Source organism: Polypterus senegalus, chromosome 6 (genome assembly GCF_016835505.1).
Source record: "Polypterus senegalus isolate Bchr_013 chromosome 6, ASM1683550v1, whole genome shotgun sequence".
In the NCBI taxonomy this organism is placed as follows: domain Eukaryota; kingdom Metazoa; phylum Chordata; class Cladistia; order Polypteriformes; family Polypteridae; genus Polypterus; species Polypterus senegalus.
Window position 1 is genome coordinate 48,272,909 of NC_053159.1, and position 23,747 is coordinate 48,296,655.

The following is a 23,747-nucleotide window of genomic DNA, read 5'->3' on the forward strand; positions in this document are numbered from 1 at the left end:
TTAGTCTGAAAAGCACACAGTGATCCCTCGCTATATTGCGCTTCAACTTTCGCAGCTTCACTCCATTGCGGATTTTAAATGTAAGCATATCTAAATATATATCACAGATTTTTCGCTGGTTTGCGGATTTCTGCGGACAATGGGTCTTTCAATTTATGTTACATGCTTCCTCAGTTTGTTTGCCCAGTTGATTTCATACAAGGGACGCTATTGGCGGATGGCTGAGAAGCTACCCAATCAGGGCACGTATTACATATTAAATAAAACTCCTCATTGATATACGATATGCTTACCGCGCGCTGCTTCACACACTTAAAAGCTCTAACAGCCCGTATTCATTTTTCATTGTTTGCTTTTCTCTGACTCTCTCACTCTCTCTGAGAAATACAGGCAGATACTTATCCATCATGCAATACCATCAGGGAGGTGTATGATTGGCCCCATTATCTGTTCCTGACGGAGGGGGTGTGAGCAGAGGGGCTGTTTGCACAGTGGCTGTTTGCTTAGAAGTTATGGACGCGCCTGTAAAAAATTGCTGAAAGGCTACCTTCACATTGATCCCTTCATTGTGCCGCTTTATTGCGGTGCTTGCATACTTAAAAGCGCAACAGCCTTATAGATTTTTGATTGTTTACTTTACTCTCTCTGTCTGACATTCTCCGCTCCTGACGGGCACCTTGAAGAGGAAGATATGTTTGCATTATTTTAACTGTGAGAAAGAACTGTCATCTCTGTCCTGTCATTGAGCACAGATTAAACTTTTGACAAAAGGGTGTTATTTCATGTCTAGAGGGCTCTAATAATGTTAGAAAACGTATTTAGAAGGTCGTAAACAGGTTTTCAATGCTCTAACTGCGAAAATATTAGATTTATAAATAAAGAATCCTACTTCTTGGAAATTCATTTATCTGTCTGGAGCGGATCAACCGCTATAAACGAGGGTTTACTGTATAACTGTGCGGAGAATATTTATAAATAGTGTGGGAGAGTTTCTAAGAGCTTAAAATATATCAAAATAACCATACAAACATATGGTTTCTACTTCGCGGATTTTCACCTATCGCGGGGGGTTCTAGAACGCAACCCCCGCAATCGAGGAGGGAATACTGTATACAAATTCATTACAAATTATCTACTGAAATAATCGGAAATTTTAATTATAACATGACATGGATTTTTTACCATATCACCCACTTCTATGTCCAAATCAAAATATGACCTGTTTAACTACCTCAATGCAACTGTTAACAATGACGTATGGATGAGTGCTACTTGTGAAGTGCACAGTACAGATACCTTTTTATTTATATGGGTTTGTGGTCCCTCTTCATTTGTGTTGTTTGTATAGTGTTTCTTCTTGAGTTATATGTTGTTATACTACATGTAAATTTGATTTATATTATTTTAAATAAGAGTATCTTTTAAGTAAATAAAACTAACCAAGGTGGGAAGGATAGTTGTATTTGTTGTTGCATACATTTTTGTTGTGTGCATTTGTAATCTTGCCCTTTTGTGAGCATGCTTTTGTCATGCCTACATTCAACAACTCCATCTTTATCAAGTCTATCATATAAATAAGTGTGTCCTCAGTTACCTGATGGGTTAACAGGCTTCTTCAGCTTAGCTTGTTTCCATCGTATTGTACTTACAATGTTTGTATTAAAATTTTATAAAACAACCTGTTTTATAATATAAAGCAGCTAATTTTCATGTGAAACACATCCTTATAGTAATGCAATGGAGAAAACAACAAACCTGTAATGTTTAAACATTTCTTCTCCAATGTTAAGTACATGATTTTCAGCCCTCTTTTTGACAATGAGTCTCACTAGGCACTTTACAAATAAAAATTAAAACAACTAAAAAGTGCAAATTTGCAAATTTAACAATTGACTCAGAAAGAGAAAATGTAATACAGTTATTTGCTGTGGGAAATTCATATTTTAGAAAAACATTTTGTCATCCCAAATTTGGCCATAAATAATGGTAATACAGCTCGTCATTTTATCAAATGCTATATTTTTTTATATTCAATTCAATTGCAAGATGATTTGTACCATACAAGTTACTCCTTAGATGGTGAATAATAGAAAAACGATATACCCCAAAATCTCAAACTATTTGACAGATTTAACTGAAACTTGATGACATTATAGAAAAAAAGAAAATTAGCTGAAACCTATTTTTGATTTGTCCTTAATAATACTAAACCAAGTATAATATGCTAAGAAACGTTACAGTGCAGTGTGACACTAGGGGTCGCTGTTGCCCCAAGTAACCCACAGTCAATACGTCCAGGCACCAGGTAAAAGTATCATAAATAATTTTAATTTCTTCTTTACTGTGCACAAAGCACCTCCACAATACTCAATAATCAATAATAAATCAATAATAAACAATAATCAATCCTCCTCTCCACCCAGCAGCTCTGTCACACTCCCTCCCAACTCCAGCTCAGCTGGCTGGGTTTCCCATAGTTCTTTTTATAGTGCTCAACCCGGAAGTGCGTCTGTCCTTCAATCCATGGGATTCCATAGCACTTCCGGGTCAGATGAAAACTCTTCCTTTTCTTCAGCCTGGAGGTACTTCATTTCTTCTGTCCCCATGACTAGGGAGTACTTCCGGGCTATAAGGAAAATATAAATCCTTGTGCCTCCCTGCAACATCCCCTGGCGGCCCCCACGGTATCCAGCAGGGCTGTGAAGGTGAACTCCATTGTCCATGATGCCCTGCGGCAATTCGGGGCACCTCCATGTTACAGGGAGAACTCCATCTAGCGGCCTGGGGATGTTGGCCGGGATAAACTGCCGGCCATCTTTTACAGCTGCCAGAAGCCCAATGGTAAAGACTAACAGCCACCTGTTTGAAGCATGCCGGTATATAAAAATTAATGTTTCCAGGAGATGAGTGGTGTAAACAAACATCATCACTAAGCAATAGATTGACAAGAGCAAAGGGGACGTATCTTACACAGGAAAAATACACTATTTCCATTTGCCATGCACACAAAGCTATGAAGTAGAAGGAAGGAGGGAATTTCTGCTAAAAAACTTTACATACACAAATCTTGTTTCAAGTTTTAGATTGCTTTTGAACAATTAAAATGGAATCCTCTTTAAATGATAATGTACCAATTCCACACCATGTATATGTAAATGAGGATGAAAATTGTTTTGTTTGTTTTTGTGTGAATACAATACAGATTTATTAGGTTTCGAAATTCAGCCTCAGATTGTCCAATACAATATTTTGTCACATAGCCTAAATGGCAACAATTATGTTGATGTTGTAATGTATATGAATGATATGCAAAACCCCTCAACTCATGCTACCATTTGCAAATTTTTAGCCGTTTTAGAAATTTCTACATGTGTATTCTGAAGTCCACATAAATGGTTTATCACTTGCTAAATTTTGGGTAAACAGCCAGCTAGTTACAATATTAGTCAACAAAATTAGTTGCAGCAAACATTGCAATCAAGTATATTCTCTCGCTTATTTAATACAACAAATTAGTCAAAACTATACTAATAAAAAAGGAAAATGTAAGCACTGTACTAAAGACAATATCAAATGGAATCAATAATAAAAAAAATCTACAGCTAAGTACAAAACATCTCAAAGTGAAGAAACTTACAGTTGCTACATATAAACAAAAACCCAGATTCGAGCAGACATATACTCAAAAAAATCCCAAAGTGAATGGACTTAAAGTTGCTACATACAGTATACTCATATTAAAAAAAAAATCACTGAGTGAACAGAGCTGCAGTTGTTAAATACATGCATAAAGATCTAAAAATCATAGGCTGCTGTTACTAAATATACCTCAGAATATATTGATATGAACAGATAAACATCTACTTGACATGAAATCAAAAAATATATTTGCCTTGGCTCAAAAACTGCAATGATGAATTTAATTATAATTCCCACATTGATAAAGAAAGTCTTATAGGGTGAAGGAATGTTAAATTTCCAAATTATTCTGCCCTGAAGTGAATTGATTAACAACCTGGAATATGTTGCAAAAGTAGAAAAATCTAATTATAATCTTTTGAAGAGTTAGCAGTTAAAAAGTTTAGTATTTGTCAGTGCTATAAGAAAATATAAAATAGTATGTTTCAAATTACATCATACCATACCATTTTCTAAGCCCACTTAATCCTGAGCAGGGTTGCGGGGGGCTGCATCCTTTCCTAGCAAGCATAGCGTGCAAGGAAGGAATAATCCCCTGGACAGAGCGTCAGTCCATCGCTGGGTGAACACACTCACAAACAAGGGCCAATTTACCAATGACAATCCACCTAAACTACACATCTTTGGACTGAGGGAGACAATCTGAGCAACCAGAGGAAACCCACGCAGACAAGAGGAGAACATGCAAACTCTTAGAAGGAGGAGGACCCAGGATTCAAGCCCCGGTCTCCTTTCTGTCAAGAAGAAGCACTACCACTGCACCACCATACCACACTCAGATTATATCATTTTGTGCAAAAATAAACAAATAAATAATCAAAGGCAATTCCATGTGAGATTTTAAAGTACAAGGACAGGTGTATCACCATTGTCTAACTAAATTTCCAGGTCAAGGCAGGGTAAAACAGCTAGTAAATAAAAAAAACATTCAAAAAATCAGACCATCTTTATAGACTTGTATATTATAGGCATCCACGTGCATCATGTATGGTGTATTTAACAGATATACATAACACATGAAAAGTTATTATCACACAGAAAAAAAAACTTGGTGGGCATTTATGCTGTCTACCAGCCCTTTGTTAGGAGTGTTGAACTCCAGTGTTGTACAATTAAGCCTGTTACTTCTGTAAGTTAGAAAGAAAAAAAAAAAAGTCAAAAGCTTACCTTATAAAATGGTAGCAGTTCTGTTTCCAAAGAAAGGTCAATGACTTCTAAACTGCAAAAAAAAAAAAGATCTTTTTCTTATTTTGTTACATTAATACTACAATTAATTTAGCTTTAGGAAATCTATTTAAACAGTTGATGATAATACAATGAATTAAACAGTTAAAGCTGTACTCCTTTTATGCCTTGGAGTTTCAATATACATACAAATTCTATATCATCCCTAAAGAGAATAACCAAATTAACAAATTTCTTCTGGTATAGACAGATCAGCTTATCAGTTTGCAGACACTCTGATGCTATATTCAAAGAAAAAGGGGAAAATAATGGCATACAATCAAATTTCTTAGAAGGAGTAATTTTCATTTTAATGATGGTGACAATTTCCAGTTCAATTAAAATATGTAAGCTTATATTCAATGAAGAATAAAATCTAATTATAAATAATGAAGTAACTTAGCTGTATCTTAGTTAGTAATCCATGTTTTTGAATCCTTTCCTATTAAAATAATGTTAAATAGTTGTGGAAATTTACTTAACCATTTCTGCATTAGTGAACTACTAATCTGTTCAGCCATGGTCACATTTCAGCATTAACTATAAGGTATCTATGTATTTGCCATTTGTTACATACAGTTAGGATAGAAGGATCTCTAATTAATAAATGGTAATGGTGAGGAAATCAGAAAATATTAATTTTATTTATTTTTCAATATTTACAAAACATGAACCATTATAACAGGAAACAAATTTAGCATTTAGGAAAACACAGCTGATCATTACACAAATGAAATACTGCCAATTATCTAACACAGGACTTACAGTATTCAATCACAAACTGGTCTTCAATTTCTAAAGACACCAGCTGTATAATGTGAAAGAAATACATAATCATAGGCCGAGTAAATGTCCCTAGAACAGTCCTCTGCCTTCAATGGAAACTAAAACCATGGATAACCTTTAAATTGCTAAAATTGAATCTAAACATTAGTTTAAATATATTAAAACTATAGTAATATTAGTTACTGGTTTTGAAAGCTAAAAATATTTATACATATTAAATCAAGTGCTTGCCCAAATCTGAGTTAAGAGTAGACATTGTCACCAATGTTCCCTTTAATTTTTTATAGGCTATGTGGGCAAAAAATATTCTTTGTGCAGATTTATTTGGGCCAAAATAAAATTTTGCTCTATATAACTAAACCTAAGTTAAGCCTGGATTGTGGGCCCATGACTCCACAACAAAACATCACATAAATATACTGCAGAGACTATACAGTAATGGAAGATACATTAAAAACTGAAACCTTTAAAGGTTAAGTTATAACTTAATATTGTAAATATTTCTAGAAGTTTGCTATACAAATAAATCTTAATCTATATAAAAAAACATGACCTGTTTGTTTACCAATCACACAAAAAAGGCTGAAATGATTTTTCCGAAATTTCCATGCACATTGTCAATTGAACTAACTTTAAATATAGGCAATATCAAATAATAAGAAGAGAGGGACTATAACAAAATGGGGCAATCCAAACACAAAGCCTTAATGGGGGCTGCAATTTCCATTAGGCAGAAGGAATGTTATGGGGTAGATGGCAAGACACCACTATCAAGATGCATAACATTTTGTGGCAGAGAAAGCAGGATCTCATCTAAGGCAGCAGGTACAGCATTTTCTGTTTAAGTAATGTGGATAACAGCTTTACTTTCTTGCTGGAATTACACCTTTTCTCTAAGAGTACTTCATTTTGTCTCATTGTCAGTTGTGCTTAGCCATGTTAAATTTTCAAAAGATAGTTATTTTTGAAATTAATTTTCATCTAGACACTTTTCTGATAAATATATGGGTCCAAAGGTGGCGATACAATGTTGTCAAACTTTTAAGAAACCATGTTACTTTCTATAAACCCCCAGATAACATTTACAACTCCTGAACAGCCTTTTTAGTGAGTTTTGCAGTTGAGGAAATGAAGTTCAGCGTCAATTTTGCAAAACTGTATGCTAAAGGAAACTCATCTGTTTCACTGACTACTATCTATTATTTTGTGAAGTTACAGTATATATAACCAGTAGAGTGACATTCCAGCCACCACACAAGGTCATTGGCAGCATACACTATGTAGGTCAACATGCATACAGGAATTTAATTGCACTGTGTACACATTCCACTGAAATGAACCGATGACACTAGACCAATTAATCAAACCAAACCATTACAATTTTGAAAAAGACAAAGCTATCATACACCTGTATATCATTACGAAGTGCAACAGAGAAAGGCCACAATGAAACAGTTATTTAGTACATGCAAAGGCACTATTCAGAATATGGTAGAAAGAGAACAGCTGATTAACCTTTATCCATTTATTGATGACAGGCATTTATTCAAGTCCATTTTATCGTGAGGCACATATAATTTCAGACTTGGATACTAAAACAACTTCGTGATTGGAAAAAATTTTAATCATTGTTGAATGAATCAACTTTAGATCATCTTTAACATTACCATCACTGGTACTATGCCCTATAACAATACAGAATCCTGTATTAATGTCAGTGAAACCCAAACTCCCCCTCAACCAATTGTAGATGCTTTCTGTGGTCAATAGATTCAGTTATTTACATCCAGTTGATTAATGTGTAATTAGACATGTATTCCTGAAACAATAAATCAAGAAATACAAAATGGCAATATTCATGTGGTTCCACCCCAGCAAGAAGTTACTGGCAATTATATAATTCAGTCATACACAAAATGACTAATTCTGAACTATTGAGAGCAGAGAAATTGATTGTTATTAAATAGATGGCATAGATGACTGATAGAACACTTGCATTTAAGCTACAGCCAACAAAAAGGTCAGCATTTAAAAAACCACAAAACATTTTGCTTTCTTATGTTAAAGGCCGTATCACGGTAGATGACCTTTCAAGTAATTTTCAGTCACATTCTCCATTTACATAATCTTAAAGAGTCAGATACAGTCACCAGTCCATTCTCATGAACTCAGCCACATAACGTGACATGCACAGTGACTCACATAAACAAAATCAAACATGTTTATCTTGCCTTTAGTCACAGGTGCATGCTATGTGTTCAAGAGAGCTGACAACCGATGAATGCTCAAGTACTATTACTTTATGGTAATTTTGTGGCAATTACTTTGTGGTAATCAACCAAACAAGATGGTGCCAGTGTACCAGTCGGCTTGTCTGCTGTTGTTTCCTCTTGCTGTGTTCATTCTATCTGTGCTGATCTCTATTGTTTTTTTCATATCTGTAATACATTATGACCATCAAACGTATGGATATACATTCCATAGTTATTAGATCCTGTGGTGGATTTGAGGGCAGAGATTACTTTCATTGTCCTCCTTCTTGCCCCATTTCACTCAAAATCTTGTCGTCAGGTGTATTCTGCTCATCTTGCATACAGCAGCACCGGAAGAAGCACAGGGGTAAATGAAGTGGTGTTCTGGTGAGGATGAAGCTGAAACTGCCTTTGTTTCATCGATCATTTGATGCATGGATCCGGGAAGACTGTGACAAGCGGAATCTTTTTCTTCTCCGCCAGTCCCTAGAACACAGATTTACTGGTCTTCGACCTGTGGCCATGGATGAACCAGTTACATCTCTCCGATGTGTCCCTGGATTCCCGCAGCTTCATAGTGGTGGAGTTAATTATGGTAACCGTCGCCTATTGGATCACCACAACAGTTAGTGAGCAATTGCTCCATTATTAAAATCACATTGTTCAATACTAGATCTTTATTGAAAAAAAATCTTTTATTTTAAATGAAACTTTTGTCTCTCATGAATTGGACTTCTTTTTTTCTGACAGAGACTTAGCTGAGTGAGAGTGGCCTAAACCATTTTCTGAACCTCTTCCTCCAGATTGTAGTTTTTTTTTTAGTACTCCCAGGTTTACAGGCCATGATGGTCTGGCTGTAGTTTTTATCACTAGAAACCTTGAAGCCTACAAAAAAAGTCATAATCCCGGGCCATCTTAAATTCCTTTGCACCTCTCCATTAACATCTTTTGTTTTGCAAATGTGTGGTTCAGCACAAACAGCCGGCTATTCTATGCCCCCATTGCCGCAGCTCAACTGTGACTAAACATTGTCCCAGCTCAAGTCCATTTATCTGGGTGTGAGGTGCCTTGAGTTGTACAGTGTAAATAATATATCGTTATTTGGAACACATGCATTTCATGTGTGTTCTGTGTCTATGCCTATCTGGGTAAATGTAGGATTACAAGAAATGCGAGGCAATAAATGTTAAACACATACCTAAAACAGAAACTTTTTTCATGTTATAGTACAAATGATAAAATTTTGACATGAAGTATTACAAAGTACATGTGCAGTGCCACTCCTTATTTAGGAAAAGATCAGTTACGAAAAGTGCAACAGCAGCTTCCACCTGCAGCTATAGGCACTTCAGTAAGCGAACAACTATCCACGCTAGTGTCTAGATCAGGCAGTGACATGCGGCATCCAAACGGTGCCATCTTTCACCTTTATGCCTGGTGCAGCTGTGTTGTTCTAATGTGCGAGTAGACATTTCTTGCAGGAAGGGTTTCTGTTCTCTAACTCCGATGTAGAACCCTCATCCTCATCTGAGTTCACCTCTGTTATAGAACATCTTTATTTGAAAACAGCATTGTCAGATCAGAGGAAGCATGAACGTGACTGAGAGAATAAAACTGAAAAAAAAAATAAAAACGCTAAACTATTACAAGTACCATACATTTACACTGGTTGTTAAGACACAAATAAAATGAACTGTATGTTGCTATTCTATAATAGTAACAATAAAAACAGCTCACTACTACTCAAAACGGTAAATCTAAGAAGCGCCCAGGATCGAACTAGGAACCTGTTGATTATGAGTCAGCTGTACTTACTGCTGTACCAACCAAGCGGCTGTGTCAGCGTCGTGCCCTAACCCGATTTCTTTTTCTTCAGTTATATTCTTGAATAAAAGCACACTTGTTTTGTTTTACTTGTACCTTTTGTGAAAGTGTTTATTTGATATTTGGAAATCAGTTTTCACACATTATATATTTCAGGTCCACATTTTGTCAACATGAAAAATGTTTTAGGTATGTGTTCAATATTTCTTGCTTTGCATTTCCTGTCATCCTACATTTACACAGGTCACTGTAGACACGAAACACACATGAAATGCATGTATTCCAAATAACAATATATTATTTACCCTATACAAGCCAAGGCACCTCACACCCAGATAAACAGACTTGAGCCGGCGTTGGGATGGGATAGCAGTCTGCTTGCTGGTTGTGCTGATCAACACATATGCATAACAAAAGACACTAATTGAGATGTGCGAAGGAATTTAAGGTGGCCCAGGATTACAACTTTTTTCGTAGGCTTCAGGGATTCTAATATTAAGAATAGCAGAATACCCGCGCTTCGCAGCGGAGAAGTAGTGTGTTAAAACTATGAAAAAGAAAAGGAAAAATTTAAAAAATAACGTAACATGATTGTTAATGTAATTGGTTTGTCATTGATATGAGTGTTGTTCTCATATCTACAGTATATATATCTATATATATATACAGTAATCCCTCCTCGATCGCGGGGGTTGCGTTCCAGACCCCCCTGCAATAGGTTAAAATCCTCGAAGTAGAAACCATATGTTTGTATGGTTATTTTTATATATTTTAAGCCCTTATAAACTCTCCCACCCCGTTAACATTATTAGAGCCCTCTAGACATGAAATAACACCCTTTAGCCAAACGTTTAAACTGTGCTCCATGACAAGACAGAGATGACAGTTATTTCTCACAATTAAAGAATGCAAACATATCTTATCTTCAAAAGAGCGCCGTCAGGAGCAGATAATGTCAGAGAGAGCGCTCGCTAAGAAAAGCAAACAATCAAAAAATCAATACGTGCTTTTAAAGTATACAGAAGCACCGCGATAAAGCGGCATTTTGTAGAGGAGCCTCCGTGTCCTCTGTGCAAACAGCCCCTCTGCTCACAGCCCCTCCATCAGGCAGAGAGAGTGAGAAAGATAGAGAGAAGCAAACAAGCACAGCGCGGGAAGCATATCTTATATCATTGAGGAGTTTTAGTTAATATGTAATACATGCTCTGATTGGGCAGCTTCTAAGCCATCCACCAATAGCGTCCCTTGTATGAAATCAACTGGGCAATCAAACTGAGGAAGCATGTAACCTAAATTAAAAGACCCATTATCCATAGAAAGCGGCGAACCAGCGAAAATCCATGATATATATTTAGATGTGCTTACATTTAAAATCCGCGATAGAGTGAAGCCGCTAAAGTCGAAGCGCGATATAGCGAGGGATTACTGTAGTTGTCTGTTTAGCACCCCATAGTATATGTGTGTGTGTATATATATGTACACATGTATGATATACCCCATAGTATATATGTGTGTGTATATATATGTACACATGTATGATATATATATATATATATATATATATGTATGATGTACAGTAATCCCTCGCTATATCGCACTTCGACTTTCGCGGCTTCACTCTATCACGGATTTTAAATGTAAACACATCTAAATATATATTGCGGATTTCTGCGGACAATGGGTCTTTTAATTTATGCTACATGCTTCCTCAGTTTGTTTGCCCTGTTGATTTCATACAAGGGACGCTATTGGCGGATGGCTTAGAAGCTACCCAATTAGAGCATGTATTACATATTAACTAAAACTACTCAATGCTATAAGATATGCATCCCGCGCGGAGCTTTATTGTTTGCTTGTCTCTTCCTCTATCTCACCCTCTCTGACATTCTCTGCGCCTGACGGAGGGGGTGTGAGCAGAGGTGCTGTTTGCACAGAAGCTGTTTGCCTAGTGGATACGGATGCACCTCTAAGAAATGCCGCTTTATCGTGGTGCCTCCAAAAGCACACTTATTGATTTTTTTAATGGTTTGTTTTAATCTCGCTCTCTCTCTCTCTGACGTTCTCTGCGCCTTACGGAGGAGATGTGAGCAGAGGGGCTGTTTGCACAGAGGCTGTTTGCTTAGAAGATACTGACATTCCTCTAAAAAATGCCGCGGCAAACTTAAAAGCACAAATATTGATTTTTTGATTGTTTGCTTTTCTTTGCGAGCGCTCTCTCTCTGAAATTCTCTGCTCCTGAAGAGAAGATCTATTTGCATTCTTTTAATTGTGAGAAAGAACCGTCATCTCTGTCTTGTCATGGAGCACAGTTTAAACTTTTGACTAAAGGGTGTTATTTCATGTCTAGAGGGCTCTAATAATGTTAACAGTGTGGAGAGTTTATAAGGGCTTAAAATATATAAAAATAACTACACAAACATATGGTTTCTACTTCGCGGATTTTCATCTATTGCGGGGGATTCTGGAACGCAACCCCCGCGATCGAGGAGAGATTACTGTACATTGATTTTGTGAATATATAAAGTCGGCATCAGAATATATAAAGTCAAAACTTGAATGTATAAAGTCATTGCTGGAATAAATAAAGTGAAAACTTGAATATATAAAGTCAGCGTCAGAATATATAAAGCACTGACTTTATATATTCCGACGCTGACTTTATATATTTAAGTTATGACTTTATATATTCCAGCGCTGACTTTATATATTCAAGTTTTGACTTTATATATTCAGAAACAAGTTTTGACTTTATATATACCGACGCTGACTTTATATATTCAAGTTTTCACTTCATATATTCGGGAATGACTTTATATATAAAACTTTTGACTTTATATAGTTAAATTTAGTCATCATTGCATAACTTTTTCTTTACCATAGAAATTTAAAGACTAAATTCAACTTCCATTCCTAACAAAGATATTTCTGGCGACTATAAAGAATCTACTTATATCCAAATTCGAGCTGTTGAGCCGTCGCCTGCCTGCCTGAATAAGTCACACTCACTTCCCTCTTACTTTTTTACCGTTCATTTAATCATGGCTAGTGGCGAAAAAATTATAAAATGGAAGGAGGATTACACTGAGTATGGCTTTACCAAAACAATTATTGATGGTGAATCGATTATTCATAAAGCTTTAATTGGTGATCTGTTTTTCTGTGTTAACCTCATATTTTTTCATACTTCTTCTCAAACCAAGGGTGTGCGAGGGTAAAATGAATCGGGAAGCGCTGATCAATGTAATCGGTGTACCATGAAATCATGCATTGACAGAAGTTCCGCTTTGCTTGTATTGCAAAGTGTGATTAAATGCGTGATTTTTTAAAGCGTTATAGAGCATATGCATCGAAGCTTCTCAGCTGTGCTTGTGCTAAGAAAAGGAAACATTTTAAAAATAACGTAACACCATTGTCAATGTAACCTTTTGTAAGTAGTGCCTGGAAGATTCAGTGTGGAGAAACTGTAGAGACAGCGTGTGTATTAACTTGTGGATTTTTCTGTGAGTATTTGTTGGCAGCGTCACAAAGTCGCTTCCGTAACACTGCGTGCGTTAGCTGCGGAGCTCAGCTCAGAGCGAAATGAGGTGAATGGGAGGAGATGATGACGTGACTCCCCCCCGCCTTAACTGTCAATCCCCACAAACACAGTCTCTCGGAATTTGCATAAGCACAGCCCTTCATGTGCAATTTTAATTTAGTTACAAAGTGATCAAAACTCTTGTTTATATCCTGCGTCCTCTCATTAAACTTGTATCCTGCATTACCCGTGGGCATGACAAACGCCAGCAGCAGCCTGTCTATGAACTTAATTTAAACTTTAGGTTTACACCTTGCTTTGTTTCCAAAGTAGCAGCACTCATGAATATGGTTGTATATGTCACTCGCTCGCTTCTTATTGTTTTACTGCCTTCTCAATTATATAATGCATGTTTTCTTCAGCGCTTTTTGGAGCTCTTTCTGGTTTTCTACGCATTGCGTTGACAGTCAGTTCACGTGATTACGTGGGAGGCGTGATGATGTCACACGAAACTCCGCCCCCCCCCACGGCTTTCGATCTCAACTCCATTACAGTAAATGGAGAAAAATAGCTTCCAGTTATGACCATTACACATAGAATTTCTAAATGAAACCTGCCCAACTTTTGTAAGGAAGCTGTAAGGAATGAGCCTGCCAAATTTCAGCCTTCTACCCACACGAAACTTGGAGAATTAGTGATGAGTCAGTGAGTGAGTGAGTGAGTGAGTGAATGAGTCAGTCAGTCAGGGCTTGGCTTTTATTAGTATAGATCACATTAAATGTTAGTTACTACCTACCGAGACCTTTTCTAGCTTTGAAGTTCAATTAATTAACCTCCTTAGGGTTGCATTTTATTCCAAAAAACACGTAAAAAGCATTGCCTTTTTTTTGGAATGAAAAATTACAAAATTACAATTAAATCTCAAAAGTATAATAATGATACAAATAACCATAGTAATGATGAATAAAAAAAATATGAAATAAACAATATCAACAAAAATAATAACAGTAATAAAAATACCACTGATGCCAAAACAGTAAATAATCTCAAAATAATGAGTCCTTTGTATGGTAAATCATAAAGCACAGTGAAAGACACAATCTAATGTCACAGTCAGGACAATAGTGCGTTTCTTTTCAAATTTTCTTTCCAGATTTATCAGGATTTTAACAGCACACTGCACAGGTACGAGTTGGATTCTGTCTTTTTTCTGTTGCAGGTATATAATAAATGTCTACCAATAAGATGCTCTGGATTGATCCAGGATGTGCTGGGTTGCCCACGTCTCTTGAGCAGTAGTGTGGACGGTGGATGTGCAGCAATGATTTGTTGTGCAAGCTGGCATGTAAAGTTTGCATGAGATAAAGTTTTGCCAGCTTTTTGTTTGTATAAGACAAATGCATTCCAAATGCACTCTTCCACCAGATGACTAAATATCTTTTGTAGTATTCCTTTAGTTGCCTCTGCATAGCAGAATAGAAAGTAAATTCTTGATCTGCACAATCTACACCACCCATCGTGCTATTGTATTCAACCACAGCACAAGGCTTCATAAACTGCTTGTTGCCTTTGGCCTGTACAGTGACCGTAGCTGGTTTATGTACAGTGCTAAGAAGACAAAACAGCTTTCTTGTCTTTCCATTTCAGCGCAAGCACTTTTGCCAAGCTACTAGTGTTACTCGTTGTAATTGAGCTCTGCCAAGTGTCAAATAGCTCTGGCAAAGTATAAAAATTGCCCATGGTTACGCAGTTTTCTTGATCTAACATAGCATCTATCAAAGTCAGCATTGATGATGTAGCAATGGCATGCTGACTGTATTTCAGATCAAACATTGTCCCTTTCCCTGTGTACAAAACCAAATACCAAATGTATCCTGTTTTAGCTTCACAAAGCTCGCAAATCTTTATGCCAAATCTTGCTCTTTTTGACGTGATGTACTGCATCCATGACAAGTCTGTCCTTATAAGTCATGAGACTTTCATGAATGCTGATATCACAGTCCGGAATGTAAGCGCTCTGAAAATTTGCTATAATGGCCTGGTATATCTCCCAAATTTTCATCAGTTTGGGTGATAGATGGGTATTTTTATCAAAGTCTTCATTGTTAGTAAAGTGCAGAATTTTTATAATTAGTGAAAACCTGCACTGAGACCACAGAACAGCACCGACTGCATTTTTACAGCCCTTCGTTCTAATGCTTACGCAAGACGCATCTGTACGGTGTGAGAGATGGCCAGCAGTTTATCCCAGCCAATACCCCCACACCGCTAGATGGAATCCTCCCTGCAACATGGAGGTGCCCCGAATTCCAGCAGGGCATCATGGACCATGAAGTTCGGCTTCACAGCCCTGCTGGATTCTGTGGGGGCCACCAGGGGATGCTGCAGGGAGACATGAACATTGTTTCTGTTACAACACTGTCTCGTGTGCAAATGATGCAGAATGCAGCTGCTAGAGACTTGACTAGCACCAAAAAATGGATCACATTGCTCCGGTGTTGGCCACTCTTCATTGGCTTCCTGTTAGTTACAAGGTGAATTTTAAGATTTTAGTGTTTGTTTTTAAAGCCCTACATGGGTCAGCTCCAACGTACTTAGCTGATCTTCTTGTTCCATATTTGTCAGCCAGGCAGCTGAGGTCTTTAGATAAGCCACAGCTTACTGTACCACGCACACAGTTGAAGCGGAGGGGTGATCGTGTCTTTGCAGTGGCTGGTCCTAAAATGTGGAAACGGTTTGCCCCTTGTAATAAGGTCAGCTCCCACACTTCACAGTTTTAAGCTTCTGCTAAAGAAGCACTTTTATTTACTTTCTTTTTAGCTTAGGAGTTTGAATGTTTAAATGCTTACATTTATATTGTTTATACTGTGTTCATCTTATGTATGTATTCGATTTTACATAATTTTATCTAAGCTATTTAGGTTTGTGTGTTGGTATATGTGTGTTCAAGTATCTATAATGTCTTCTTTATATTTTTTTAAATTCTTTATCTGGCTTTTATTTCTTACTGTTACCTTTTATTTTATGTAAAGCACTTTGGTCAACTTCTAGTTGTTTAATATGTGCTATATCTATACTAATAAAAGGCAAAGCCCTCACTCACTCACTCACTCACTCACTCATCACTAATTCTCCAGCTTCCCGTATAGGTAGAAGGCTGAAATTTGGCAGGCTCATTCCTTACAGCTTACTTACAAAAGTTGGGCAGGTTTCATTTCGAAATTCTACGCCTAATGGTCATAACTGGAAGGTATTTTTCTCCATTAACTGTAATGGAGTTGAGCTGGAATGACGTGGGGGGGGGCGGAGTTTTGTGTGACATCATCACGCCTCCCACGTAATCACGTGAACTGACTGTCAACGCAGTGCGTAGAAAACCAGGAAGACCTCCAGAAAGCGCTTAAGAAAACATGCATTTTATAATTGAGAAGGCAGCGAAACAATAAGAAGCGAGTGAGTGACATATACTACCATATTCATGAGTGTTGCCAGCTCGGAAAGAAAGCAAGGTGTAAACCTAAACTTTAAATTAAGTTCATAGACAGGCTACCGCTGGCGTTTCACATACCCACAGGTAATGCGGGATACAAGTTAATGAGAGGACGCAGGATATAAGCGAGAGTTTTGATCACTTTGTAACTAAGTTAAAATTGTAGGTGAAGGGGTGTGCTTATGCAAATTCTGAGAGACTGTGTTTATGGGGGATTGACAGTTAAGGCGGGTGGGGGAGTCACGTCATCATCTCCCCTCCCACCTCATTTTGCTCTGAGCTGAGCTCATGTTAACGCTGTCTTCGAAGCAACCGTCAGACTGCCACCAAATACTCACAGAAAAATCCACAAGTTAATACACACGCTATCTCTAGAGTTTCTCCACACTGAATCCTCCAGGCACTACTTACAAAAGGTTACATTGACAATCGTGTTACGTTATTTTTAAAATCTTTCCTTTTCTTAGCACAAGCACAGCTGAGAAGCTTCGATGCATGTGCTCCATAACGCGTTAAAAATAATGCATTTAATCACACTTTGCATTACAAGCAAAGGGGAGCTTTTGTCAATGCATGATTTCCTGGTACACGGATTACATTGATCAGCATCACGATTCATTTTACCCTCGCACCACCTTAGTTTGAGAAGAAGTATGAAAAAATATGAGGTTAACTCAGAAAAACAGATCACCAATTCAAACTTTATGAATAATCGATTCGCCATCAATAATTGTTTTGGTAAAGCCATCCTCCTTCCATTTTATAATTTTTCCGCCACTAGCCATGATTAAATGAGCGGTAAAAAGTAAGAGCAAAGCGAGGGTGACTTATTTAGGCAGGCATATATATGACAGCAACACTCATGACAATGTCAATCATGTTACGTTATTATTAAAATGTTTCCTTTTCTTTTCATTACTTCTTTAACACACTCCTTCTCTGCTGCGAGTCGCGGGTATTTTGCTATATATATATATATACACTAGCAAAATACCGGCTTCGCAGCAGAAGTAGTGTGTTAAAAGCAATGAAAAGAAAAGGAAACATTTTGAAAATAACGTAACCTGATTGTCAATGTAATTGTTTTGTCACTGTTGTGAGTGATGAGTGTTGTTGAGATATATATATATATATATATATATATATATATATATATATATATATATATATATATATATATATATATATATATATATATATATATATATATATTATATTTACACACACACACATAAACATATATACATATCTATACATATACACATATATACATACATATATATCTACATATATACACACACATATATACACACATATACATACATACACACACATATATACACACAAATACATATATATATATATATATATATATATATATATATACACACATATATATATATATATATATATATACACACATATATATATATATATACACATACATACATACACACACACACATATATAAACATATATATACATATACATACATATCTACATATATACACACACAGCTATTTCGTATCAGTGCAATACGCTGTTTGTTAAAACGGTTGACTCCGCTCTTACGTGCAATAACAAATCAAATCATTCAGTTGTCTTTGCTCATATGTCATTTTAGAGCTGGACGCCTGGCATCTTTTTTTGGCCACAAGTTCGTTTCTGTTTGGTGTGAGGTTCTGTGTTGTGGAGATTCTCAGGATGATGCAGGTGCTCATCAGTGAGGCGACTCCTGTGTGCTGTTTTGTTAGTCTTTATCACTGAGAAGAGCTTCTCACACAGATATGTGCTACCAAACATGCACAAGGTTCGAGCCGCATGTAGACAGACTTTTTTTGTTCTTCAAAGTCACCAAAGCGCCGTGCAAACTCAGTGCGCAATAACTCTAGTAAGCGGTAAGCGTTCGGCAAGGCAGCTGAAGCGCTGCATTATGGGATCTGTAGTTTATTGTGTTACCAGCGCTTCATATATCCGGCTTTAATAACAATAATACAGTATATAAAATGATCTCGGGCGGATATAATTACGCCGGGCGGATGTGGCCCGCGCCCTTGAGTTTGACACATATGGACTAAATAGAACTTGAAAAGATATATTTTTCAAATGTGATCGCGCAATTCAGATAGAGTTGACGCCAAGACTACAGCCTGCATGCCTCAATGAGTCATCCTCCCCTCGCTCTTACTTTTTTACCGTTCATCTAATGAATACACTGAGTATGGCTTTACCAAAACAATCATTGATGGCGAATAAAGTATCCATTATTCGAGTATGTAGAGCGGGATATATATATATATACATATATATATACCCGCATATCGCAGCGAGAAGTAGTGTGTTAAAAAGGTAGAAAAGAAAAGGGAACATTTTAAAAATAACGTAACATGACTGTCAATATACAGTATTTGTTTTGTGAGTGTTACTGAGTGTTGCTGTCATCAAGGATTTGATTATCATTATTTCTTTCAATCAGGTTCGTATTTGTAGGATGTGTTGTGTTCAAGTTACATTCCGTGTTTGTCAATCGTTGTAAAGATGACAGGTTTCATTCATCGATTCGTTTCTTACTGCATCAATAAACAGCTCGTCTTCTTCTTTATCTGAGACCTGACACACTGCATGCACGGGTTTTTTTTTTACACTGTCTTCCTTTAGCGGGACATTGACTTTTTCCACCGTGTGCTTTGTTTCCACAGTAGCTGCATTTATGAATATGCTTATCAGACTCTTCATATTTTTTGCTGCCTTTTCAATTGTGTAATTCGGTTTTTGTTCAGCGCTCTTTGGAACTGTTGCTTTTATCTGTGCACTCGTCAGTTCACGTGAGCCACTCGGTGTACTTGCATCGAAGGTTCCCAGCTGTGCTGGTGCCATCTCGTGCTATGTCCATAGCTTTATTTAATGTTACCTTAGTCCTGGCACTTAAAACTTTCTCTCGCAGTTTCGCTGAGTTTGTGTCAAACACCACCCTGACCATCTCATCTTCCTCTCCATAAGCACAGTCCTTCACCCGTGAATATTTACCCGTGGCAGTTTGCTATTGGATTGCCGCTGACGGACGGCCTTATATGGGCAGGCACTAAATTACAAACGCCAGCGGCAGCCTGTCTATGAACTTAATTTAAAGTGTAGGTTTACATCGTGCTTTGTTTCCGAAGTAGCAGAACTGATGAATATGGTTGTATATGTCACTCGCCGCTTCTTATTGTTTCGCTGCCTTCTCAATTATATAATGCATGTTTTCTTGAGCGCTTTTTGAGGTCTTCCTGGTTTTCTATGTACTGCGTGATTACGTGGGAGGCGTGATGATGTCACACTAAACTCCGCCCCACGGTGTTGAAGCTCATCTCCATTACAGTAAATGGAGAAAACTGCTTCCAGTTATGACCATTACGCGTAGAATTTCGATATAAAACCTGCCCAACTTTTGTAAGGAAGCTGTAAGGAATGAACCTGCCAAATTTCAGCCTTCCACCCACACGGGAAGTTGGAGAATTAGTGATGAGTCAGTGAGTGAGTGAGGGCTTTGCCTTTTATTAGTATATATATATATATATATATATATATATATGAATGCCCTCCAAAGAGCGCTGAGACTTTTGATATCATGAGCGTGTCTGCAAACTGAGGTCTCCTGCCCAGCAAAAGTCGAGCAGCCAGCGCCATAGCTGTGCCGGCCTTTGAGACGCTGACTGCGCTTCTGCCTTAAGTCAAAGTGAGCACTTTTAATTTTTTTCATCCTCCCCTGCGCTATAGCCCAGACAAGTGCAAACACGGGACCCCTTTTCTACACCACGGCAAAATAATATTAAGGCGATTCACACTTTCTTTGCACGTATCGATTATCAGGTCCTCACCTCGAATTATTAAGACACGCACACGAGTGCAGGACTGACAGTGCCATCACAGCCGATTAATGGCGGGGCGTCTCACCAGTCTACACAAGACCCACAGCGACTGTCCCCAAAAGCCGATCATAACGTCAGCGAACACATCTCTCTATACTATATAAAAGAAAAAGGCATCTTTCCTTTCTTTACACCTTTTTTCCTTTTATCCCAAACCAAAGCCTTTCTCTCTTAACACTGCAGAGGACACAAAACTAATTTTCTTTAAATGCCGGTAAGGCACATTACCAGAGGCACAAATTTGAACGTTCACATAGAAAATGTAATTTCAATGTACCTGTACTTCTTAAAACGTTAATGTTTTACTGTTTAATAACTTATACACTATAATTTATTATTTTTCCCTTGCACTCAGTGACCAAACCTATACACACACATATAGACACATACAAACATACACACAAGTATATGTATGAGTATATATATATATACACACACACACACACACACATATAATTTGTGTGTGTGTATGTATGTATGTGTGTGTATATAGATATGAAGATATATATATATATATATATATATATATATATATATATATATATATATATATATATATATATATATATATGACAGCAGCAATCCAAGCTGTGAGAAAACAGTAAAAGGAGGCGTGTCAGGCGTCGTGGTACATTTTCTGATGCAGCTGCGAAAACAACTTTGTGACGCTGCCGCCAAATACACAAAACAATTACTTTGACAATCATGTTACATTATTTTTAAATGTTTCCTTTTCTTTTTCATAACTTCTTAAACACATGACATGGCTGCTAAGCGCGGGTATTTTGCTATATATATATATATATATATATATATATATCACAGCGACACTCATAACAGTGACAAAACAATTACATTAACAATCATGTTACGTTAATTTTTAAAATTTTTCCTTTTCTTTTTCGTACCTTCTTTAACACACTACTTCTCCGCTGCGAAGCGCGGGTATTCTGCTAGTAAATTAATAAAGCTAAACTAAAACTAAACTAAGTACAACTTATATAGTGCAGTGATGTGGAATAAGGAACAAACGTGTTTTAAACCTCACAAATACAAGTGAAGCTTGTTTGTCTGATGTAGCTTGTATTATGTACCATGACAAACAAAGAAAAAGAAAAAAAAAAAAGACTGCAGCTGAACCTACCATGACAGTTAACTCTTAATACAGTGCTAGTTCTATTAGGCAACATGTTAAGTATCAGGACAGGTCAAGTTTGGGGCCATGCACTGGTACAGCACGCTGCCAACCCCTTGGCAACCCCCTAAATAGACACACGGTCCAGTCCCAACCTCCAGAAATGTCCATCTATCTGCCACAGTCAGATGTTACATGGGCGTCCACCTTGGCCTAGTCCAGCTGCTTAGGCCCTTAACAATGAGAATCCTGTCAGTCGGATCACCCTCTGGGAATCATGCCACATTGCCATAGTGCCATAACTAAAGCTTCCTCACAATGCAGGTAATGTGCCTCATTCTGGACTCCGTGAGCAACCGCTCATTCAACACAAAGTCAAACCAGCGGTGCCCAAGGATTCTCCGAAGAAACACAGTACCAAATGAGTCCAGTCTTCATCTCAATTGAGTCACTGGTAAACGCCCATGTCTTGCAGCCATATAGCAAAACAGGAAGCACCAGGACTCTAAAGAATTGGACCTTCGCCCTTTTGCATAGATATTGGGAGTGCCACACACCCCTGTCCAGCGACCTCATTACCCCCCCAGTGCTCTCCCAATCCATCTACTGACTTAGGAAAAGTCACCAGAGACATGAATGTTGCTGCCAAGGTAAGTAAACCTCTCAACAAGTTTGACACTCTCTCTGCAGACAGACACATTGCTGATGGTTGTGCCCAAGATGTCTTTAAATGTTTGGATCTTGGTTTTTATTCAGGACACTCGCAAACCCAGACACTCAGACTCCTCGCTTAGTGTCTCATGAGCCCCGATCAGAGCCTCAATGGACCCCGTGCACCCACGTCTGTAAGTTCCTCACACAAACTGTATGCAAACTCATTGCAAACAGCCTGATCTTGGAGTCTAGCCAGGTCCAGCTTCATTTTCTTAGCAGGTGGTAGCCTACTGGACCAAAGCTGGATCTTCAGAGTAGCAACAAGTCTGTGGTCAGAATTTACAAGTTGGCCACTTCTGTAGACCCTGCAGTTTAGTAAGAGCCTCCAGGGTCTGCCAACGAGGATGTGATAGATCTCCTTCACCACACCACCAGATTACCAAGTCCAACGATGCAGTTCAGGGCATTGGAACCAGGATCCATTGGTCTGCAGCTCCTGACCTTTTGCAAATTCTAAGAATATGGAGCCACTTTCACCATGCTCGACTGACCCATGGGGACCAACACAATCCTCATAGCCAGCCTTGTCAGTGCCAGTGGTCACAATAAAGTCAACAATAACCAGAGGAATGTCAACTCATGGGCACTCATCAACCACCAACCAAAGTTGCAAATAAAATGTCTCCCTCACCGCGGTGGGAGAATACACTGAGGCAAGGCACCTTGAGAGTGCCTTAATCTGAGTTTCATAATATGCTCATTGAAAGAAGTGATATCAGACACTGTCAGAAGGAGATGACCCAGCGCAGCAACAGACTGACATCAGACTGACCAGACCAATAAAAGGTGTACTCACCTACAGAGATCTGGCCAAACCCAGGTCTGTACACCTCAGACAGTACCGTCACTGAGATGCCGAGTTTATGAAACTCTTCCGACAGCAGATGTAACTGATCACCATGCCGGAGAGGCAAGATATTCCACGTGCCTAGCCCGATGGGTCACCTCAAACTGGGACTCGAGTGCTATCATGAAGCGGGCAACACCTCAGTACAGCACAAGTTCTGATAGTCAACAGGACTGACCCCATTGGCTCTCTGACAGTTTTGACTCTTCAGGGGATGGGGCTTTCCACAATCCCCTTCATAATGAGAGCAGGCTTCCTATGGGCAGCTGCAGCAGAAATTAGTCTGTTGTCTCAGAGGTGCGTGCTTTTTTTTTAAATTGTGACTGGAGTGCCAATCCTGCCACCAAC

The 23,747-nt window shown here is 38.0% G+C and overlaps 1 protein-coding gene across 3 annotated transcripts in view; it reads right to left on the reverse strand.

Annotated features, from left to right (window-relative positions):
• The window catches only part of pgap1 (post-GPI attachment to proteins inositol deacylase 1), a 348,101-nt gene that overhangs the window by 202,684 nt on the left and 121,670 nt on the right, over positions 1-23,747 (reverse strand). For all 3 annotated transcript variants that reach the window (XM_039755984.1, XM_039755983.1, XM_039755985.1), the window contains one exon: positions 4,867-4,918. In XM_039755984.1, coding sequence (XP_039611918.1) covers positions 4,867-4,918 — 52 coding nt within the window. The remainder of the gene's footprint in view (positions 1-4,866; positions 4,919-23,747) is intronic.